Source organism: Lactuca sativa, chromosome 2, assembly GCF_002870075.4.
Source record: "Lactuca sativa cultivar Salinas chromosome 2, Lsat_Salinas_v11, whole genome shotgun sequence".
Taxonomy (NCBI): Eukaryota; Viridiplantae; Streptophyta; class Magnoliopsida; order Asterales; family Asteraceae; genus Lactuca; species Lactuca sativa.
This window is the reverse complement of record NC_056624.2, coordinates 122,790,038-122,814,382: the sequence shown is the minus strand read 5'-3', so window position 1 is coordinate 122,814,382 and position 24,345 is coordinate 122,790,038. Positions and strand designations below refer to the sequence as shown.

Sequence of the window (24,345 nt, the reverse complement as noted above, 5' to 3'; positions counted from 1 at the left end):
CAAATAACACAATTGCTATCTACATAAAATCTACTTAGTGAAAGTGTTTCCTCACCATCATTCTCATCAAACGGAGAGAAACCGTATGACACTTAGATTTTATGGTGTATGAGTTCCTAATCATGTGAATTTGTCAAAACCATAATCACAAGACAAGGTTAGTGACAAATTCAGCCTTACATGGATTGAACTTGTTAAATCTTTATTTCTTGTCACTTGGTAGCACAAGGCCCACCGATGCTTCCAAGTTGTTATGCACACACTTTAGAACTAACAGAACTCACATGCATAGTCAACTTAATAGGAACAGACACAGAAACAAGAATTATGTCAACTTAATAGGTTGCAAACCTTAAGTCGTGTGCTAGTCATAAAACTCAGGTTTTACTCTTGATTAAATCTTGAAATCCTTTCAGGATCTTTAAGACTCTCACTGTCCTCTTGACATATAAGTTTCCCTAGTCAAGGACCATTCCTTGACAAAACAAATATTCAAGGGATAGTGCGGATTCTTATCAAGATAAACACTTCACACAATTGGTCTTAGTTTGTCTTTGTCTTATTTAAGACATCACAAATTACCAATTTCAAATGTACAAGAGTAGAAAACATTTTACACTACATTTGATAAGTGTTTTAAACCTTACTTTATGTCACTCATGTTACAATCCTGGAGTATAACTCTTAGAATTGTTTTGGAACGAAGTATGATTTATCTTCTTGATTTTAACCATTCCAACAATTCATGACTCCTCTTCTCAGCCATAAGAATACACTAAGATGTCCTTAGAGGATCAAATTGTGATATGGTTTCAAAATCATTAAGATGATCAGAAAACATTATACTAAAGTACTCTCCCATCTTTTTAGATTTGAGAAACTTTTATCTCTCTGCCAAATTTGACTCTTCTCATTTGTTCTGCCATACATTAAAACCTTTTCAATATTACATAATTATACGTAAACTTGCAAGTATAACCATACTTACTAAACTTTAGTAAATCATGACGAATCAATCTTTGTGGTGGACCATGACCAGCACACAACCAATGTACGTAATCCCTTTAGTCCTATCCTTGTTCACATAAGGAATTAGTCTTAATTTTCCAAAGATGAAAATTCTCATCCGTCATACAATACAGCTTGTATGATTCCAAGTTCCGGTCCAATTTGAAACTTGGGTGATGAGAACCTTTCCTCATTTGGTAAATTCTGACACTACCACAAACGGAAGAATCAAATCCACTTTCCAATATTGCTATTACTGGAAACAACAATTTTTCACAAATGCCATTGTAAGGATATTTTTAAAATAAATAAAATTAAAATCCCTTTTTTTATTATTTAAAAAAATTTGCGGAAAAACTTATCCTTACAATCCATATGAAAACCTTGTTGTTATCTATTCCTAAGTAATGTATCATAACTCTCAAGCAACAGCTCAAAATTCTGATCACTGAACCATGCGATCGAAACCCATCTTCACAATCAGAATCAGCATATACTTCCTTTAATCTTCCTATCTTTTCTTTGATTCTTAAAAAACATCAACATGTGACCCATTCAAATTATGTAATAAGAATCTCCAAATAGGAACTTAATAGAGTTAGACAGTTGACTTTAACTGAAGTAGAGTCAAACTTCTTGACTTGATCAATCTTATGATCTTCAGGTAAATATGGCAGCTTTGCAATCAGTGTCCCTCCCTTTGGCAATAAAAAATATGGACCCTTTGGTAATGACACATGAGACTATCTCAGACTTAGTCTTTCTCTTTACCATTTGGTCAACCGAGTTGACTATGGCCGATCCCTTTCCATTGGGAAGAGAAATCCTTTTCTAGATATCCAATGCTACCATTGTCAATGTCCATTTAAGGTTTAGGAAGTTGATCTTCTAAAAAAATTTGCTTTACTAGTGTTCCAAATCATTGGTGATTCCGCACCAAGAAAATAGATAAGATCACTAAGGGTCATGTCATAGTCTGTCTCATAGTAGTCCCAAAGGAACTCACTATGTTACCAAGAAGGTGATTGAACATCCAACTTTCACAAGACTTTGACACCTAACTCTCCCGGCTTGTCAATATGTGACTTTATCTCCAAGATGTGAGCACACATAGACTATGCTTGCCAATAGGTCTTGAGTGACCTTAAACTTGTGGGTTAGGGAGAATAAATAAAGGAGGTGGAGGAAGAGAAGCATGATGTTGAGGGACATCATCTTTAACAGGTAAGCTTGTTCCAAGAGATTTGGGAAGATCATAGTTGTCTGAACCAGACATCTATAATGGGAGATAATCAAGTTAGTTGATTCAAAATCCTTAATATAACACCCAATATGAAATATTAAGGCTAGGACCCAACACAATATTTTATAACTTGAAAGAGGGATGTCGTAATCCAAGCTATAAAATATTTGAAGGTAGGCGAATGAGGATTCACCAATTTCCACCATGAAAAACGAAATAATTTATTAGGTTTTAATTGGATTTGAAACTCCTCGATCTTTTGAGATTCATTGAACTTTTCAATGACATGTTTCAATCTCGAGTGTTCCCTCTCAAATTTTGTGACTGGGATGCCGAGGATCACAAAACAAGGTGTGAATAACCATACTAATTCACTTGGTACCCTTAATATTATCACCTAATCAATGTGTCGGTTAACCACACACGCTCCATTGATCTATGAAAAACATTAAGTCACCCTTCGTGATCCTTACTAGTCCAAGTTAGTGTGCCGGTTAACCACACACGCTCCACCAACGACTTGGTAAGGTACAAAGTGTGAATTCCATGGACTAGCACCATGTTCACATTTTTCCTAAAATAAATAAGATTGGGATTTAAAATATTTAGTTACTTTATAATAATCATTATACTTTTAATGAGGATTTAAAGTCATTGTCCTACCCGTTCGGCTAACAAGCCTCCACCGATCAAGGAAGCGGTGGGTGAGAGTAGACACCCATTAAGCTGCCATTTTATAGGCAACAACCTTATACCCCCCTTATAGACCGGCTTCGTGAATGAGGCCTACTAACGGTAAAACGACTTAATCTTATACATATATATAAATATTAACCATTAATCTTATAATAGTATAAGGGTTGAATTTTAAATTTTAAAACTTCTAGGGTATGGAATTAAAGTTTGTGTGAGACTTTACAAATTCCAAAATTTAAGGGCAAGTTTTGAACAATTCTAAAACTTTTGGATATTCATAACTTATGAGTTTTAATTAAGTGTCTAAAACTTTTAACGAAGAGTCTCTTAGAAATCCATAACTTGAGGACAAGCTATGGAGTCCATAAAAACATTTATTAGAAAAAACTCTTCAAAACATAAAAACATTGAACTGACTCGGCGAGTTGGTTGCATATACACATGGACTCGGCGAGTTCCATGAAGGACTTGGCGAGTCAGCTGTGTAGAATGCAGTTTTTCGACATTTTTCAGCAATTTGCATCAAGTATTTAAGAAAACAAGCCTAGGCTATGATACCACTGTTCGGTTTTGAGGATTCTAACACTCCTAAGTATACATGAAACCCTAATAAACCTTGGATCTATGTTTTCTCTAAAATACATGCAAATAATAGTTTCCAAGGTTTACATCCTAACTAGCATGGCATGAAGAACTAGAATCATAAAACACTAGAAGAATGACATACCTTTTGATAGTGATTGATTGCTTGGAGTTTGAGAGCCTAGCACCAATAATGTGAATGCCTCAAGTGGAATCACAAATCACCACAAACTTGGAAAACCTTGAGAGAATAATATGCTATGTAGAAATCGGCCACCACAAAGTCTCATACACCTAGTTGCCATTTCTTGCAATATGTGCATCTTTAAATAGTGTGGAGGATTAGGGTAAACCCTAATAACCCATGTCTTTTCCTTTCCAAGGATCCATGGGTTAAAAGCTCCATGGATCATCCATGGAACCCCATGCATGCTTAGCCCATTCCTAATGAGTTTAATCCCGCATTAAAATGCAATAGCCTATGTTTAATTAGTCTTCCTTTTAAGCACTAAATTAATTCATAATTAATTTAAGACTAAAACTAATTAAATAAAATGACTTTATATTAATATATTATAACTTGTAATATATTAATAAATCATAAACATACTATTCTCATAAGAATATCAATATAAATTGTTCAGGTGAAGTGCAACCCAAATGGACCATGCCGGGTCGGGTCAAGTATATATCAAATAATTTATGGACTTAAACACCTTATCCAACATAGTCATCGTGTGAGTTTCTAACGTGTTAGTTGTTTTGTAGATGAGGGCACTGTTGAGATTTTGTTGTTTCGCTCAGGTGAGTTTCCTCACTATGCTATGTGTTACGATGTATATCCTTGCATGGTAGTATGTAAGTTGGTAATGATATGCTGGTTAGACTATTAGTAAGTCAGTGGTCGTCCAATTGAGTGCTCTAAGGGTTGTATGTATTCATGTAGGATAGCCTAAGAACTCTAGATCTAGGCTTTCTTTCATGTTCCTTATTTGGTTGTGGCTCTAGAGTAGGATCACTTGTTTAACTATCTATCCTACCTCTGATCATATATAATTATACATTCATTTGATGATATACGAGTTGTGGCATAGTATGTTGTATGAGACCCTATATGTTGTAGTGGGTTGTTAGACAGGTAGATTAGTGTAGACGATTGCATGTGTTGTTAGATTGTTTGATTGTTTGTTCGCTATATATGTTGACGTATATTGTGTTGGGTTGAGGTTGTCCTGCTTTGTGTGTTAGGCCAATATACCCTGGCGGGCTAGCGATGTGCTGAAGGCCAGGTGCGGACCAACTGGATACTGAAGGTGAGATTCGGAGCCAGCTTTAGACTGAAGGTCATTATGTGTATGCTTGTATGAATATTGTGGTGTGTAGTATTTTGGAGGAACTCACTAAGCTTTGGTTTGTATTAAATGTTTTCAGGTACTTCCAATGATCGTGGGAAGGCGAATGTGTAATTGTATACACTCATCAATGGTATTGGTATTCCGGATTTACTATGATACTTTGAATTTCATATAATTGTAATTTGAACAAATGAGATTTCTTGGCTTAGGATTTCTATGAAAATGGTGTTTTATCTCCACAAAACATCCTAAAAATACGACCCGAAAATTTCATTTTTTAATATAACCAAAATTCATAAAACTGAGTATCACATAATAAAACCATACGCTACGTATCTCAACCATACTAAAATACTGTGAGAAAGCTGTGTCACAACTGTATCAAAACATATCTAAGTAAACTGAATCAACTCCCAGGACAAAAACTAAAGTTGTGGTGTGTGCGATGCCATCATCCCGAGCTCTTCCCTTTGCTTGTGGAAGTACCTGAAACCAAAAACTGAAACCGTAAGCACGAAGCTTAGTGAGCTCCCCCAAACTACCAGATACTACACAATAACAAATAAAGCACATACTGGGCCTTTCCTACTGCATCAGACCGAAGTCTGGGACTAGCTGCATCGGACCGAAGTCCAGAACTGACTGGGACCTTGTCCCCTGCATCGGACCGGAGTCCTGAACTAACTGCATCGGGCCGAAGTCCGGAACTGACTGGGACCTTGTCCCCTGCATCGGACTGGAGTCCGGAACTAACTGCATCGGACCGAAGTCCGGGTCTGTCTGAACATAGCATATCATAAAACATGTATTTGCTAACATAACACATATACTGCATCGGACCGAAGTCCGGAACACATAACACAAAACATGCTTGAATCACAAAGACATCAAGCACTCTAACTACTGCATCGGACTGAAGTCCAGAACTACTGCTAATTAAACGGGTCGGCATTGTGGTCGTAGACCCGTTCCTACTAGAAGGAAACTCACCTCGTGAACTGGCTGCTGTGTGTATGGCTCTGGAAGCTATCTGCTTCTGCTCCGGTATCTCCCCGGCTACAATTCCATAAACACACTCAATCAAATACTAATCACTGCATTGGGGTAAAATGACTCTTTTACCCCTGTTCAAAGTCAATTCTCTTGGTCAAAGTCAACCTACAGTTGACCTGACTCGCCGAGTTGGGCCGCCAACTCGCCGAGTCTCTATTCTCATTTCTCAACCCTACTTGTGGCTACTCGTCGAGTATAGCATCAACTCGACGAGTTCCCTTTTGATTCAAAAACTCAGGCAATCTGCATCCGACTCGCCGAGTCGTATGAACAACTCGACGAGTTGTTCTTCGAGCTAAGAAGATTGCCTTGGACTCGCCGATTTGTATGAACAACTCGTCGAGTTCTTCCATTACTGAGTCTGACCTCCAACTCACTGAGTCCACTCTACTACTCACTGGTCCCCACTCGGCATCACTCAAAAGGGGAAAATCGGGGACTCGCGACTCGACTCGCTGAGTCGTTCTTCCGACTCGCCGAGTCGCTTGCATGCAGCTACTCTAGACTCGATTCTGCTTGAATCCAGCATATAAAACTTACAGATCTGGGCTCCCTTAGCTCGATTAGCACGTAAAGATTCTATCTTTACGTGCCCATAAGCATCCATGAAGATAATGAGGCTCAAAAAGCATAATAAAGGCTAGATCTAGGGTTCTCATGCAAAGCATCTTCAAAAAGGCAATAGATCCGGGCTCTACAACTCCTAAATGAACAGATCTAGGGATATCTCGACCTATTAAGGCATCCCTAAAACTATAAGGTTTGGAAAATACATCAAACTAGCCCTAGAAGTGTTCTAACGGAGGTTTAAAGCATATAACAGAAGGAATCCGAGAATACCTCAATGAACTCTGATTTTGACCTTGGATCGTTGCTCTACACCTCTTCTCTTTGGACCTTTCTTCTTTTTCTTCTTCAAGCCTTCAAGAAATCACACAAAAACACTTAATCAATCAAGGGATGGTTTAGGGTTTCTCACAGGCTCTCTGAGGGTGAGGGAGGCGAGTTTAGGGTGCATAACATTGCTTAAATAGTGAGCAACCCGGGGATTTAGGGTTTCTTCCTGGCAGGCAGACTCGCCGAGTCCCGAATATGGACTCGCCGAGTTGCCGACTTACACGTGCTCGAAATCCCGTCCCTACTCGACGACTCGGGCTATAGACTCGCCGAGTCCCTCTTGAAAACTTCTAAATAAATATCATGGAAGCAACATACCAGAGACGGGTCGTTACAATTCTCCCCCACTTGACTCAGACTTCGTCCTCGAAGTCTGCTACGGCTGAATATGCAAATAACTCCGGGTAGTGCTCTCTCATCTCCTCCTCAGCCTCCCACGTCCACTCAGACCCCTTCCGGTGCTGCCGAGTTAATATTATAAACTCTCATCCTTTATTCAGACTTGAGACCGACAATAATAAACTAAAAAGTTTACAAATGGCAGAGTTAATTTTTGTTTTTTATGTATATGTTTTTTGTGAATATATTTTATGACATACAGTTAATTTTTAAGCCTTTATAGATGCAAATTCTTTAATGAAATTTTCATAATCAATTTCTTTTACTAAATGTTTTTCAATTGATAAAATAGCTAATACATTTAATATTTTTTTGTGATATTGTAGAACTTAAATAATTTTTTAACAATTTTAATTTCGAAAAACTTATTTCTGCAGAGGCAATGGTTATATGAATAGTTAACATAATCCTATAGGCAACATATGCATTTAGAAAAGAACTAAACTTTTTAATGTAATTAAGTATATTAATAATTATATCACGTTCTAAATGTAAAAAATATCTTAAAAGTTTTAGTTTATAAAATAAATCTAAACTATCAATATCCAAGCTATCATCATGCTTTAAATATTTTCCAAGATTTAAACAATGTTTTTTAAAGTATTTTCATCAAATGATTTTAATTTTTCTATACTAAATAGACAACCAAAAATATTTTTGAACTCGTTAAATTGCTCAAATCCACTTTTAAGTGAAGTAATGACTTTATCTACTATATATAAAAAAGTAATCAATTTTAAACAAGATTGCAGAAAACGCTCGACGTAGGCTCGGCGGTAGACTGGCGTCAAAGGATTAACCGGCTAGGCGGGGATTAATCGGGGACCATTAATTATTAAAAATTTAATAAAATATAAGATTAATTCTAAGAATATAAGTAAACACATTAACAAATAATAAATATGTAATACATAATTTGTTCTTCTTTTCGATTTGTAACATTCTTCATGGAAACCAACAATATACATATAGCAACAGAAGCCTCCCTTCTTAACAAATCTATCTTCGACAAAACCGAACACATAATCAGGTTTAGAGATGATCGTCCCTGTCCGATCCAAATTATCAAACCAGCCATGGATGTTTATGAATCCTTTCTCTGAAACAGTGTGGGGAAGAAAGAGATGCAAAATTGGTTGCAGCACTTGAAAACCTCACTTAGACATTTTATCAAACACTCGGTGGGCAGAAGAATAAGTGTCCGATTTGCACCCGTGAGACTTTATAAATTTACCTTGGTATACCCTTAAAGAAGATGGAGCAACTGCTAGAAGTAAAGGGACTTAAGAAACAATCTGCAATTGCCAATTAGAGTAACAGTTTGTATCAGCAAGCCAACGTAATACACTTTAGAAATAATCAGCAAACATGTTCTAGTTTATCAATTTAGTTGACAAAAGGGGACATTGAATGAATAAATGCGTTTCATAGATATTTTGTATCAAACACTCAGACCTGAAATTGTTAAACTTATATATATGTTTCTAGTTCATCTTTCACATGGAAAATTGGGAAAAAAAATGACAGATCAAAATAATAAGATATTAGTTCATCTTTCCCAATTGATTCCGGTTCATGTATCGGAATCCATGAATTCATGTATCTGAATCCATGAATTCGCCACATGTTTTCTTCCCAAAATAAAGTCTAGAACTTACAATTTGTACAACAAATAGACAAATGAGTAGTGGAGACTGGAGACGGGAGACTAAACCTGAAGGAGAAGTGGGATGATGAACATAAGGCATTGGAACCTCACATAGAAGCATCAGCAGGCGACGACGAACTTCAGACAGACCGGTGTGCTTCAGACGAGGAAGATTGTGGCGTCGTGAAAGGAGAGGAAGATGGCAACGCCGTGAAAGGAGAAGAAGATGGCGGCTCGTTCGTTCCTTCCTTGAGTCCGAAAGAGAGAATTTCTAAAGAAAAAAAAACTGAATGCAATGGAAAGGGTAATCGGAAGGAACCCTACGAATCAATTTTTACATTTTGAATATTTAGCCCTGAAAGTTTTTATTTTAAGTTGACATTCCTTGACCGATTAGAGCGCCTAGACCCGCCTAGCTCCGATAATCTCCGTATTTGACCGACTTTGACCACATCCGATTATAGAGGCCGATTAGCTATAAACGTCTTCAGTTGAGGACCGCCAAGCGCCTAGGTGCCGATTAATCGGCCGCCTAGGCCGATATTTGCAACACTGGTTTTAAATAACTGAATAGGAGTTTTAATAGTTTCATTAGCAACATTTTCATCATATCGTCTATTTTTTGAATGATACGTTTTTCACGAAATTCATGTTTTATGTTAATTTCTAAAGCCAATTCTTTTGGATAATCTAAAGCTTTTTCAAATCCGTTTTCTCTATATTCTTCAAAGAAACACAAAAGTCCATTTAGTTGATCTATAGCATCATCAATACACATATCATTTGATTGCAAACTTTTACTAAAAATGTTAATAGCAAACAAAACATCAATACCAAATAATCATTCCTAATAAAAATTCATAGTTTTCAAGTTCATATATTGCTAAACATTTAGCCTCACTTTTAATTTTTGGATCTCTACAATTTTTGGATAATTGTAAAAGTGTGTTTCTTAATTGTGGTGCTTGGAATCTAATTGCTTTTACACTTTCTACCCTACTTTTCCAACGAGTTTGCGATAATGATTTAAGTGTTAGGTTTGATATATTATCTTGTAATATTTTCCACCTTTGAGTTGATGAAGCAAATATCGAATATATACGTTGTATAACTCCAAAAAATTCACTAGGTTTATCATATGAATTAGCTATATCACAAATTACTAAATTTAAACTATGACAACCACAAGGAGTGTAGAATGCTCTAGGGTTATCTAACAATCGTTTCTGTACACCTTGATGTTTTCCTTTCATATTTGATTCATTGTTATAACCTTGACCCCTAACATTATTTATATCTAGTCTTATATTTTTAATTTGATCAACTATAACATTATATAAGCCTTTACCGATTGTATTATCTACAATTAAAAATCCTAGAAAGTACTCCTTAACTTCAATTGGAGTAACATAGTAAGATAATTGACATTTGTTCTTTATGACTTGTATCGGGAATACAATCAAGTATTGTTGAAAAGTATTTAGCATCTTTTATTTTTTTTTAATAATTTTACTTTTAACTTCTTCTCCTAATAAACTAATAAGTTCATTTTGCATATTGTGTCCAAGATAATGATTATGAATTTCTTTGTCATTAATTCTCCTAATATGTTCTTGCATAATAAGATCAAATTCTACAATCATTTCAATTATAGTTAAAAAACTACCATTATTTTCTTCATAAATCTTTTCATTTGTTCCATGAAATGCTAAATTATTTTTTCCTAAAGTTTTTACTACAACAATGATTCTTATTAAAACATTTTTTGAATGTTCTTTTTCTTTATTTATTTGTTCTTGGATTTGTTTGTCAATTGTTTTATTGTTTGCTAATCTATTTTCTAAGTCAATCCATGACCTCATATTAAGAATGTGTCTATTACTTGATTCGTATCTTTTTAGTATACTAGAAATATTGTTCCAATTATTATTACCTTTATGTGGTAATGAAAATGTAGATGAATTCATATTAAATAATTTACAACAAAAACAAAAAACTCTATCTACATCTATGGAATAAACCAACCATGTTTGTTCATATTTTTCTTCATTTGGTATTTTTTGCATATAAAGAGATGTACTAAAGCTTCTTAAATGTTGATCTTTTGGAAATTTAAAATCATAAATCTTAATAGGACTTTTTTCTACGATTAAATCTCCTAAATTAGTACTAATATTATTCCATCTATTTGGATCATATATGTTTAAAGGCATGTTATCCTTTTTAATATCAGTTTGTTCGTTATCATTTTCAATATTAGTTTGTTCCATATCATTTTTACTATTAGTTAGTTCGTTATCAATATCAATATTAATTTGTTCATTATCATTTTCACTATTAGTTTGGTCTTTACTTTCACTATTAGTTTGTTCCTTATCAATATCAATATTAGTTTGTGCATTATCATTCTCGATATTAGTTTGTTCATGATCATTATTATCAACATTAGTTTGTTCTTGTTCATTATCAACATTAGTTTGTTATTATTCATTATTAACATTTTTGTTTGATGTTAAAAATTTTAAAAATGATCCTTTTTGTGATTCAATAAAAGCTTCTTGTTGCATTTTCCTTTTCCTTTTTAAAGCCCAGGATTCGTATTTTCTCTTTGACATTATTATTAAGTATCTTATTAATAATAACAATGAACAATCACAAAGACAATGTAACGCCTGTGTTTCTGGGCTTGTCATTAATGTTGATATAATAGTCTAGGTTAACCTTTGTAACCCGTTTTGAAATAATAGAAGTGTATTATTTGAGTATTATGTGTTTTTGTGCTTAATTGCTTAATTATGTGGTTTGATTAATTAAGAATAAAAATAAGCGTCAAAATTTAAGTGTAAAATAAACTTGATATCTTTGGATAATGTTGTAGTAGTTGAAACGAAGTTTCCGAATATATATAGAACGCCCAAATCTGACTTCGTATGAGGAAGTTATGATTTTCTGAAGTTTCGACTTAGCAGTATGCAGCCTGAAATACTCGATTTGAGATCGAGCGGTTCTTAGCCGAAGCAATCTAAACGAGGATCGAAGGTCTCGTTATTGGTATCAAAGCGATGAAAAGTTAGGCGAGAACGGACGTCAAACAAGAAAGTTATAAATTTATAACGACGTTTTTCTGTCCCGGCCTATTAAAAATAAATAATAAAAATAAAGTCAAAATTAGCCGACGGAGTCTAAACGAAAGTTATAGAGCGTAGTCTCACCTACGCGTGGATATAAAGAACGTCGAAAACGAAGTTCGTATGAAGAAGATATGAATTTTAGAAGTTTATTAATTAATTAATAATTAAATTTAATTATTAAATCCGGCATTATCCGAAGAGGAGTCATCGGACGCATCCGAAGTACGCCCAGCGTACTAGCGTACGCCCCGCGTATAGCGAAGCATGACACGCCTCGCACTCGAGTTCTTCGAATACGTAAGCAATGACGATTCTGAGGCAGTACGCCCCGCATAACGCAGTACGCCCCGCGAGAAGTTCGATTTTTGTGAAGATCTTCCAAATCTGCTGAAGAATACTACTTCTGCAAGTCGTAGTGCTGTCCGATCATCTTCTGATCAAGTGAGTGTATACTACCTTTCATAAACACGATAACAATACAAGTATGGTTTGAGTGTATTAAGTATATTGTTGTTTATGTGTATAATTTTGTTGTTATAAGTGTGAATGTATATTCATTCTCTTCTATCTCGTAGATCTGATTTACTTCCTATGAAATACGTGTTATGTGGGTGTGCCTCATCTGTTATGTGGAATATGTATTGAATGAAAATGATATACAGGTTTTAAACTATGTATGAAAATATATATATTTATCTACTAATATGTTGGGTAGAACATGGGTAGATAGTTGGTGTGTAATAAACAGATGAGAGGCCTCGATGTTGTTGTTGTTGTTGTTGATCTAGTTATTCAGCGGAGTATGGATAACGACCACGGACTCTTACTAGACAGTCCAGTGGAACGCTAGCAGGTTCATAACCTGTAGGTGTTGTGAACGATGTGTTCACCGATGTACTCTATCCCCCTCATGGTTGCCTTTAGGATATCCATTGTTGAGGAAACCCCTTAGCAGTAATGTCCGTCCCGATGAAAATCCTAGATTAGGTCCCTTAAGATAGATGTTATTTTAGGGACGTAAAGTGAGGATAACAGGAATGGGTAATCGGATAGGGATTGGTTGGTGAAATTAAATATAATTTATTTATTGTGGGTTGAAAACCCTATATGCTCACCAGGCTCCCAAGCCTGACCCACTCAGTTTTATTTGTATTATAGGAAGTGGCGCAAGGACGTAAGATGGATGAATCATCGAGTTGTTTTGTTTACAAGTCTGTATATGTATATATTTTTTGAATGACTTGTAATGTTATCGTTTATGCTTTATGGTCTATATCGGAACATGACATCCCGAGTTTTGATTATATAATAAAAATGCATTCTTGATGAAATGCTTTGATAAATATTATTTTATCATGTTTGTTTTGGGAACAAATTCCGCAATACTTTTATATCAAAAGGATTTACTCTGAAATTATTTTAAAAAACATAAATGAAATCGGTCTTTTCTGGCCGAGATTTTGGGGATGTCACAGTTGGTATCAGAGCATTAGTTTAAGTGAACTAGGAATTTGTAGGATTTCTAGACTTAAACTTAGAATGCTAAGTGGAATTTTGAGATGTGTGTCTGTTAGATTTTAGACACGAGCACTAGTTTATTTTAGGAAAGTTGCCTAAAATGTTTTTATGTGCTAAATGTTATATGTTGCCATATATGATATTAATTGTTCGGATCTACGGTCTGCTGCCGACCGGATCTGGAAACCTTATGTGTGTAGGATTCTAAGCGTATGTCTACCGTATTAGAACTAGCATGTAAACGTTTCGGAGTAATAAGGATGATTTGAATATCTATCGTGAATGAAGATCTAAATTTCACCTTATTCGGTGTGTAGATCAAAAATGGTGAGAACAAGGAGTGGCGTTGGAAATGCGGATGAAAACAGGAATCAACCGCCAGTGATTGAGCAAATACCTGTTGTAGCAGCAGCACCAGAACCAATAACAATGGCTGGGGTGCAAGCCATGATTCGGGCTATGCTAGCCGAACAAAGGAATGAGATGCGACAGATGTTGCTTGATAATAGGGACGAACCTATCATACCTATTGAGGAACCCGAATTGATTCCCGAGCAATCGAAGGAAGGGAACAATAGTCGCATTATGAGTCAAGTTGGGACTCAAGGAGAACAAAGGAACGATCCGGAAAGGAGAAACAACAAGGATTGGCGAATGTATAAGAACTTCTTGGGCGCCAAGCCACCAAGTCTTTCTGGGAGCCCAAAGCCTGTTGAGATAATGGATTGGATCTCCGAAATGGAGATGGTATTTGAAAGTTGCGACTGTAGCAACAAACAGAAGACCGTCTTTGCAGTTAGACAACTGAAAACTGGAGTATTGAGTTGGTGGAAGTTGTTGGCAGATACTATGCCACGAGGAGAAGCCCTAAAAATGTCATGGGAGGAGTTCTTGGAACAACTAAGGGTGCAGTATTGTTCAGAGATAGATCTGATTGATCTGAACAATGAGTTCCAAAACTTGAAGAAGGGGAGGATGAGCATAGATGACTATGCTTCTGCATTCACTGAGAAAATGAAGTTATTTCCGTACCTAGTGCCAACAGAACTCTCCAAGATTGAGAGGTTTGCTAATGGACTGCCTGCCGACTTTGGTCCGACAGTCAAGATGGCAACTACTCTGAAAACGGTTGTTCGTGCAGCTAAGAATGTGGAGGCCCAGCAGAAGGAAAAGGGTCTGGAAAGGATAGAAGTTGGTGAAAAGAGGAAGTTCAATGGAACTTCAGGGTCCAACAAGAAAAACAAGTTCTCGAAGTCTGGTTCGAGTGGAAGTGGAGGCGAAGTGAAATGGTGCGACAAATGTAAGAAGAAGCATCATGGAAAATGTGAGGTAGTGGCCACGTGCTACAAGTGTGGAAAGCCAGGGCACTATGCCAATGAATGTACCCTCTCTAAGAAGGTTTGTTATGGTTGTGGTGAGGAGAGACACATGTCGAGGGACTGCCCGAAGAAGAAGGAGGCAACTAGACCCAACATTCTGCCAAAGCCAAAGGCGAGAGCATTCCAGATGACACTGGAAGTTGCTAAAGATGAAGCTGATGTCGCTTCAGGTACCTTTCTCGTAAACACATTGCCAGCCCAAATTTTATTTGATTCTGGAGCCAACTACTCCTTTATATCGCATGAATTTGGTAGAAAACTAGCTTTGCCTGTTGATAGACTAGATAATGCCTTTTTAGTCAAAGTTGCTAGTGGCAAGTTTGTACCTGTTAGCCATCGTATGAAAAACATCTTAATTGATCTGAATGGGAATAAGTTCCACGAGGAATTATTGCCTATCGAGCTTAATGGTTTCGACATCGTGTTGGGAATGGATTGGCTTAGCGCCAATGATGCCGAAATTTTATGCAAGAAGAAAATAGTCAAAGTAAACCCGCCTGGGAAAGAGTCATTTATGGTGTATGGAGATAAACGCAGAGTAAATTGTAGAATCATTTCATTGATGAAAGCCAGAAAGTGTTTGGCTAAAGGATGTACGTCGTATCTAACATTCGTGATAGATGCTAAGAAGGAGAAACAGGCGATGCAGAGCATTCCTGTCGTATGTGGTTATCCGGAAGTATTTCCCGAAGATCTTCCTGGATTACCGCCTGATCGACAAATGGAATTCCGTATTGACTTGTTTCCCGGAACAACACCAATTGCAAAAGCACCCTATCGATTAGCACCGATGGAGATGAAGGAGCTGATGATGCAACTTCAGGAGTTATTGGACAAGGGTTTCATTAGACCTAGTTCATCACCCTGGGGAGCTCCGGTGTTATTTGTGAAGAAGAAAGATGGGAGTATGAGAATGTGCATCGATTACAGAGAGCTGAACAAGGCAACAATAAAGAATAGATATCCGTTGCCAAGGATTGATGACCTGTTCGATCAATTGCAAGGTTCGAGCTATTTCTCGAAGATCGATCTAAGGTCAGGATATCATCGGCTGAAAGTAAGAAAGCAGGATACAGAGAAGACTGCATTCAGAACCCGATATGGACACTACGAGTTTTTGGTTATGTCGTTTGGACTAACCAATGCTCCAGCGGCATTCATGGATTTAATGAACAGAGTTTGTAATCCGTTCCTAGATAAATCTGTGATAGTTTTCATAGATGACATTCTGATTTATTTGAAAAGCCAAGAGGAGCATGGCAGACACTTGCGAGAAGTGTTAGAAGTCTTGAAGAAGGAGAAGCTGTATGCAAAGTTCTCCAAATGTGATTTTTGGATTCGTGAAGTCCAATTGTTGGGTCACGTGGTCAACCAAGAAGGGATAATGGTTGATCCAGTGAAGATCAAAGTTGTGATGAAATGGGAACAACCGAAAAGTCCCACGGAGATCCGAAGCTTTTTGGGATTAGCCGGATATTACCGAAGGTCTATACAAGGTTTTTCTTCGATCGCTAGTCCATTAACAGCTTTGACCCACAAAGGAACTACTTATGCTTGGAGTGATAAGCATAAAGAAGCATTCGAGAAGCTATAGAAGAAGCTATGCGAGGCACCGATACTTTCTCTACCTGATGGAGTTGAAGACTTCGCTGTTTATAGCGATGCGTCTGGGGTTGGATTGGGTTGTGTTTTGACCCAAAGAGAAAATGTGATAGCATATGCGTCTCGACAGCTGAAGGAGCATGAAAAGAATTACCCGACTCATGATTTGGAGTTGGCAGCGGTAGTTTTCGCTCTGAAAATATGGAGGCATTACCTCTATGGCACGAAGTTTAAACTTTTCACTGATCATAAGAGTCTCCAATATCTCTTTAATCAGAAGGAATTGAATATGAGGCAACGACGCTGGCTAGAATTACTTAAAGACTACGACTGTGAGATACTTTACCACCCCGGTAAAGCTAATGTTGTTGCTGATGCTCTCAGTCGGAAGGTCAATCTTGAAAGGAAAAGGCCAAGAGCATTGAGAATTGAAGTTGTCTCGACCATTGTGGAAAGTATAAAGAAAGCTCAAGAGGAAGCTTCTGAGAAGAATGACCGAAAGGAGGAACGTTTGGGCAAAACGTTGGTGTTCGGTGTAAACAGTCATGGACTGAAGGTGTTCCAAGATCGGATTTGGGTACCTAAGTCCGGAGGGATAAGAGATCTTCTAATGGAAGAAGCTCACAAAACCATGTACTCGTTTCATCCTGGTAGCACTAAAATGTATAGGGACCTGAAACCCTACTACTGGTGGCCGACGATGAAGCTTGATGTTGCAAAGTATGTGGCTGAGTGTGTGACTTGTGCGAGAGTAAAGACACAACATCAAAAACCGTACGGGAGTTTAGAACCTTTGTCTGTTCCGATAAGTAAGTGGGAAGACATTGCTATGGATTTTGTCACTAAACTGCCCAGAACAAAGAATGGTCACGACATGATTTGGGTGGTCGTTGATCGATTCACTAAGAGTGTGCATTTCATAGCAGCCAAGGAGAAATGGTCTATGGAGAAGCTTGCGAATTCTTACGTGAAGGAAATTGTGAGGCTTCACGGTGTTCCGTTAACGATTGTATCGGATCGTGATAGCCGTTTCACCTCAAGGTTTTGGAAAAGTCTACAAGAGGAAATGGGTACCAAGTTATGTTTAAGCACAACTTACCATCCGCAGACTGATGGTCAGAGTGAAAGAACGATACAAACACTTGAAGATATGCTGAGAGCATGTACCTTGGAATTCCTAGGTAATTGGGATGAACATTTACCTTTGGTAGAATTTTCCTACAATAATAGTTTCCACTCGAGCATTAAGATGGCACCTTACCAAGCTTTGTATGGACAGAAGTGTCGTACGCCGTCTTGTTGGCTTGAGGCTGGGGAAAAGCAGTTTGTGGGACTGGAGATGGTTCATCAAACTACTGAAAAGTTGAAAATAATTAGGGAAAGAATGTTAGCAGCTCAGGATCGTCAAAAGAGCTATGCTGACAAGAAGCGACGACCGATGACTTTTGAGGTTGGGGATTCGGTTTTGCTTAAAGTCTCGTCGTGGAAGGGACTTATAAGATTTGGTAAAAGGGGAAAGTTGAGTCCAAGGTTTATTGGACCGTTTAAAGTTCTTCAGAGGATTGGGAACCAAGCTTACAAGCTCGAACTACCAGAAGAACTGAATGGAATTCATAACACTTTTCATGTGTGTTATTTGAGGAAGTTCACGGGAGAAGTTCCCGACATAATTCCAATTTCCGAATTGAGAATTGATGAGAACAAAAGGTTGATTGAAGAACCAGAGGCAATTGTTGATCGAAAAACTAAGAAGTTGCGACACAAGATGGTCGAGTTAGTGCTTGTCCGATGGAAACACACGAATGGGCCGAATCTCACCTAGGAGACGGAGAGTGACATGATGGGTCGCTATCCGCATTTGTTTGTTGATGTGTGATTCCGGGGACGGAATTATTCTAAGGTGGAGAGAATTGTAACGCCTGTGTTTTTGGGCTTGTCATTAATGTTGATATAATAGTCTAGGTTAACCTTTGTAACCCGTTTTGAAATAATAGAAGTGTATTATTTGAGTATTATGTGTTTTTGTGCTTAATTGCTTAATTATGTGGTTTGATTAATTAAGAATAAAAATAAGCATCAAAATTTAAGTGTAAAATAAACTTGATATCTTTGGATAATGTTGTAGTAGTTGAAACGAGGTTTCCGAATATATATAGAACGCCCAAATCCGACTTCGTATGAGGAAGTTATGATTTTCTGAAGTTTCGACTTAGCGGTATGCAGCCTGAAATACTCGATTTGAGATCGAGCGGTTTTTAGCCGAAGCAATCTAAACGAGGATCAAAGGTCTCATTGTTGGTATCAAATCGATGAAAAGTTGGGTGAGAACGGACGTCAAACAAAGAAGTTATGAATTTATAACGAAGTTTTTCTGTCCCGGCCTATTAAAAATAAATAATAAAAATAAATTCAAAATTAGCCGACGGAGTCTAAACGAAAGTTGTAGAGCGTAGTCTCACCTACGCGTGGATATAAAGAACGTCGAAAACGGAGTTCGTATGAAGAAGATATGAATTTTCGAAGTTTATTAAATAATTAATAATTAAATTTAATTATTAAATCCGACATTATCCGAAGAGGAGTCATCGGACTCATCCGAAGTACGCCCAGCGTACTAGCGTACGCCCCGCGTACAGCGAAGCATGACACGCCTCGCACTCGAGTTCTTCGAATACGTAAGCAATGACGATTCTGAGGCAGTACGCCCCGCATAACGTAGTACGCCCCGTGTACTCCGAGGCTCCAGCCTCCTATAAATAGGATGCGAGGGCAGTTGACTCCTTTGCTATTTTTCTCTCTTCTCTCTCCCGTTTTGCATCGATTTGCATGCCAGAAGTACCCCGAAGCCCCGGTATTATTCTCGAGCCACGAAGCAAGTCCCGAGATCCCGAAGATCCCGAGAAGTGAGGTTCCCGAGCCGAAGCTCTGCCCGCGAGAAGTTCGATTTTTGTGAAGATCTTCCAAATCTGCTGAAGAATACTACTTCTGCAAGTTGTAGTGCTGTCTGATCATCTTTTGATCAAGTGAGTGTATACTACCTTTCATAAACACGATAATAATACAAGTATGGTTTGAGTGTATTAAGTATATTGTTGTTTATGTGTATAATTTTGTTGTTATAAGTGTGAATGTATATTCATTCTCTTCTATCTCGTAGATCTGATTTACTTTCTATGAAATACGTGTTATGTGGGTGTGCCTCATCTGTTATGTGGAATATGTATTGAATGAAAATGATATACAAGTTTTAAACTATGTATGAAAATATATATATTTATCTACTAATATGTTGGGTAGAACATGGGTAGATAGTTGGTGTGTAATAAACAGATGAGAGGCCTCGATGTTGTTGTTGTTGTTGATCTAGTTATTCAGCGGAGTATGGATATCGACCACGGACTCTTTCTAGACAGTCCAGTGGAACGCTAGCAGGTTCATAACCTGTAGGTGTTGTGAACGATGTGTTCACCGGTGTACTCTATCCCCCTCATGGTTGCCTTTAGGATATCCATTGTTGAGGAAACCCCTTAGCAGTAATGTCCGTCCCGATGAAAATCCTAGATTAGGTCCCTTGAGATAGATTTTATTTTAGGGACGTAAAGTGAGGATAACAAGAATGGGTAATCGGGATAGCGATTGGTTGGTGAAATTAAATTATAATTTATTTATTGTGGGTTGAAAACCCTATATGCTCACCAGGCTCCCAAGCCTGACCCACTCAGTTTTATTTGTATTATAGGAAGTGGCGCAAGGGCGTAAGATGGATGAATCATCGAGTTGTTTTGTTTACAAGTCTGTATATGTATATATTTTTTGAATGACTTGTAATGTTATCGTTTATGCTTTATGGTCTGTATCGGAACATGACATCCCGAGTTTTGATTATATAATAAAAATGCATTCTTGATGAAATGCTTTGATAAATATTATTTTATCATGTTTGTTTTGGGAACAAATTCCGCAACACTTTTATATCAAAATGATTTACTCTGAAATTATTTTAAAAAACATAAATGAAATCGGTCTTTTCTGGCCGAGATTTTGGGGATGTCACAGTTGGTATCAGAGCATTAGTTTAAGTGAACTAGGAATTTGTAGGATTTCTAGACTTAAACTTAGAATGCTAAGTGGAATTTTGAGATGTGTGTCTGTTAGATTTTAGACACGAGCACTAGTTTATTTTAGGAAAGTTGCCTAAAATGTTTTTATGTGCTAAATGTTATATGTTGCCATATATGATATTAATTGTTCGGATCTACGGTCTGTTGCCGACCGGATCTGGAAACCTTATGTGTGTAGGATTCTAAGCGTATGTCTACAGTATTAGAACTAGCATGTAAACGTTTCGGAGTAATAAGGATGATTTGAATATCTATCGTGAATGAAGATCTAAATTTCACCTTATTCGGTGTGTAGATCAAAAATGGTGAGAACAAGGAGTGGCGTTGGAAATGCGGATGAAAACAGAAATCAACCGCCAGTGATTGAGCAAATACCTGTTGTAGCAGCAGCACCAGAACCAATAACAATGGCTGGGGTGCAAGCCATGATTCGGGCTATGCTAGCCGAACAAAGGAATGAGATGCGACAGATGTTGCTTGATAATAGGGACGAACCTATCATACCTATTGAGGAACCCGAATTGATTCCCGAGCAATCGGAGGAAGGGAACAATAGTCGCATTATGAGTCAAGTTGGGACTCAAGGAGAACGAAGGAACGATCCGGAAAGGAGAAACAACAAGGATGGGCGAATGTACAAGAACTTCTTGGGCGCCAAGCCGCCAAGTCTTTCTGGGAGCCCAAAGCCTGTTGAGATAATGGATTGGATCTCCGAAATGGAGATGGTATTTGAAAGTTGCGACTGTAGCAACAAACATAAGACCATCTTTGCAGTTAGACAACTGAAAACTGGAGTATTGAGTTGGTGGAAGTTGTTGGCAGATACTATGCCACGAGGAGAAGCCCTAAAAATGTCATGGGAGGAGTTCTTGGAACAACTAAGGGTGCAGTATTGTTCAGAGATAGATCTGATTGATCTGAACAATGAGTTCCAAAACTTGAAGAAGGGGAGGATGAGCATAGATGTCTATGCTACTGCATTCACTGAGAAAATGAAGTTATTTCCGTACCTAGTGCCAACAGAACTCTCCAAGATTGAGAGGTTTGCTAATGGACTGTCTGCCGACTTTGGTCCGACATTCAAGATGGCAACTACTCTGAAAACGGCTGTTCGTTAATTTATATAAATATGTAAAATTATATCACCTTATAATTTGTATTAATTTTATTTTAATTTTTATTCTAATGTTATTAATTTAATGTAATTGACGTGAGAAATTTAAATTTTAAAATTGAAAATTGAGAATTAATAAGTTGATAAGTGGCATGCATTAATTATGAAGCTTAATAGGGTGACACATATCAAAAGTAAAATAAAATATACATTAACTAGGTGTGAGACCCGTATATTATACGGGTTAATTTAAAAAATGATTAAACTTAAAGTATAAAAATGAAATATTTTTTAATATACAACTTTAAAATAAGATAGAAAGAAACGTATTTATTACAATTTAATATCATATATATGATATTTAATACTTTACATATATAAGTATATGACTTTAACTAAAAATGAAAACAAACCAAAAATTGACAAATGGATAATATTTATTTCAAAATTACCACAAAATGACACGTCTCAAATCTCATGAGAAAATGACAAGTGGCAAAAAAACCTTTATTTATTAAAGATTAAAATGGCTAATAAGATGACACATGTCAAAAGAAAATTAAAAGTATTTTTTTATTAGAATAGGAAGATTCCGATTCTACCAACATTCCTATTCATTTGAAATTAAGATAAATATACAATTTTTTTAAAATAGTAGTTTATGGCATTTGTCAATATAAATATGAAAGAAAAGTAGTATGTTTTTTTTTTAGTTTAATTAATATCCCGATAAAACAAGATAAGGAAAAGTGACTGGAATTGGTAGAGATTTGTAAAGATAATTATCAAAAAGTCAAACAGCAAAACTAATCTAATGCGGCTAAAAGTAAAAGATAACTATTCTCCCTAATTATTATTTGAGTAGGCAACTTAACTTTATGATGCTATAGAATATAAATAATAGATTTGAATTATTGTTGTGAAGAAATAATGTAGCGTCTTAAAAGCATCTTTTATGTTGTTTTTGTTCATCGAATTATTATCATTTCTGCAATAAAAATATATATTGAAAAAGACAAAGTAAAACAACATAACTGTCAATTTTGTTCAAGATCTAATTGCATTCAAGGAATGATCATAATCATAATCACAACCCCACCACTTTCGCCTCAAGTGATTGTGTCAAAACTCGATATAATCTGAACCTATTCGTCAAAATTCATCAAATTCCTGTCATTTTTTCTTAATTTTCCCGATCTAACCCTTGAATTCTCAACCCCTCATCGACAGAATTCAAGCATCCATCTCCAGGTTAAGTATTTCAATCTTATGATCATCTTCTTGATCATGATTCATGAACCTTTGAGCATCCGATTGATCTTGGATTTGATGAATTCTCTAGCTGCATAATCGAACTGTGCAAGCTACTGCTTGTGCCCAATATTTAAGCCTTGCTTTCACATCCTCAGGATGATCACCTACACCAAAATTCCAAATCAAGTTTAATTATGTCACAATCAAGAAATCATTGTATGAATTCAAACACCCATTTGAATGATACCATTAAATGACATTTTGAAAACACTCACCAGGGCTAGAAATCTTCCAATTAGCAATCGGAGGTGGGGAAATGGTCTCCTCGACCACCGCCGACGATGGAGATTCCGGCGACTTCTGCTGATCATCAAGAAACTTTTGACTCATTGAATAACACAATTCCAGCGCCGGCAAAGTGTTGCAGAGTTCGGGGATTTCATCGTAACTAAAACCAAAACCCAAATCCAAACACCCTTTAAGTTCATCAAGATCTTCATCCGTTAAGCTCTTAGCTCTCACGATTTCATCTTCATCAGATGTCTCCACATACCCTTCAAGAAAGACTTGATTTTTCTTTCTGTGGATGTTGTTTTTGGGCCATGAATCTTGTTTCTTGAACAACCCAGATGGATTTTCGTGAACGAAGGTTGTTTGATTTGAAAATTCGTATTGATCTTCTTGAAAATTCGTGTCATATGAATAGCTCCCCATAGTGTTTCCTTTAGATTGTGGTTGCTTATGTGGGTAAAAGTGGATATGTGAGGGAAGGGAGAGGGTTTTTATAGAAATGAAAAGTACACTAACTACCCCTCTGGTTTAATCATACGTATCATGTATGGCAACAAAAGACAAAAAAGAGTTATGTACAAGTGTTCGAAAAGCATCGTTTTGTGTTTAATTGTTTATAAATAGAATATATTCCAACAAGATTTATATCTTGAAAATTCAGATATGTTTTGATTGTGGAATGATTGAGGTAATATTATAACTAGTTTTTATTTATTTTGTTTATGGTTGTAATTATAATATTATCTTTTTAATAAAACTATCTCTTAATAGAAAATTAATGTATTTTAATAAATAAACTTATTTTAAGTATTCTTCTAAAGAAAACTTCTAAGCATAAGCCGAAGTAGGAAACACATAAAAGCTTATGTTCTTGAAACATTATTTGGTATCATGTATACAAGTTTTCTGGATAACTTGTGACATTCTTTTATTTCTATAAAATTTATTCGATAAATCGTGTGCAAAATATCTTTTATAGCCGAAGTAATGCAATCGAATATAAAACAAAATGGGTATGGAAAAGGTTAAGAGATGGGTCAAAATATTTCGGGTA

The 24,345-nt window shown here is 36.6% G+C and overlaps 1 protein-coding gene across 1 annotated transcript; it reads right to left on the bottom strand.

Annotated features, from left to right (window-relative positions):
* Positions 1-22,731: 22,731 nt before the first annotated feature.
* LOC111888019 (uncharacterized) lies at positions 22,732-23,768 on the bottom strand. The gene is made up of 2 exons (XM_023884138.3): positions 23,276-23,768; positions 22,732-23,164 (listed from the first exon to the last, which is right to left on the bottom strand). The coding sequence occupies exons 1-2, from the start codon at positions 23,712-23,714 to the stop codon at positions 23,085-23,087; spliced, it is 519 nt and encodes a 172-aa protein (XP_023739906.1). The 5' UTR covers positions 23,715-23,768; the 3' UTR covers positions 22,732-23,084.
* Between the last annotated feature and the right edge of the window lie 577 nt (positions 23,769-24,345).

Bases quoted from the DNA above. Each gene is read 5' to 3' on its own strand.
- LOC111888019 (XM_023884138.3), bottom strand. From the start codon at position 23,714: ATGGGGAGCTATTCATATGACACGAATTTTCAAGAAGATCAATACGAA. The intron at 23,165-23,275 runs GTGAGTGTTTTC...ATTTTGGTGTAG, and splicing joins TTGGAAGATTTCTAGCCCTG to GTGATCATCCTGAGGATGTG.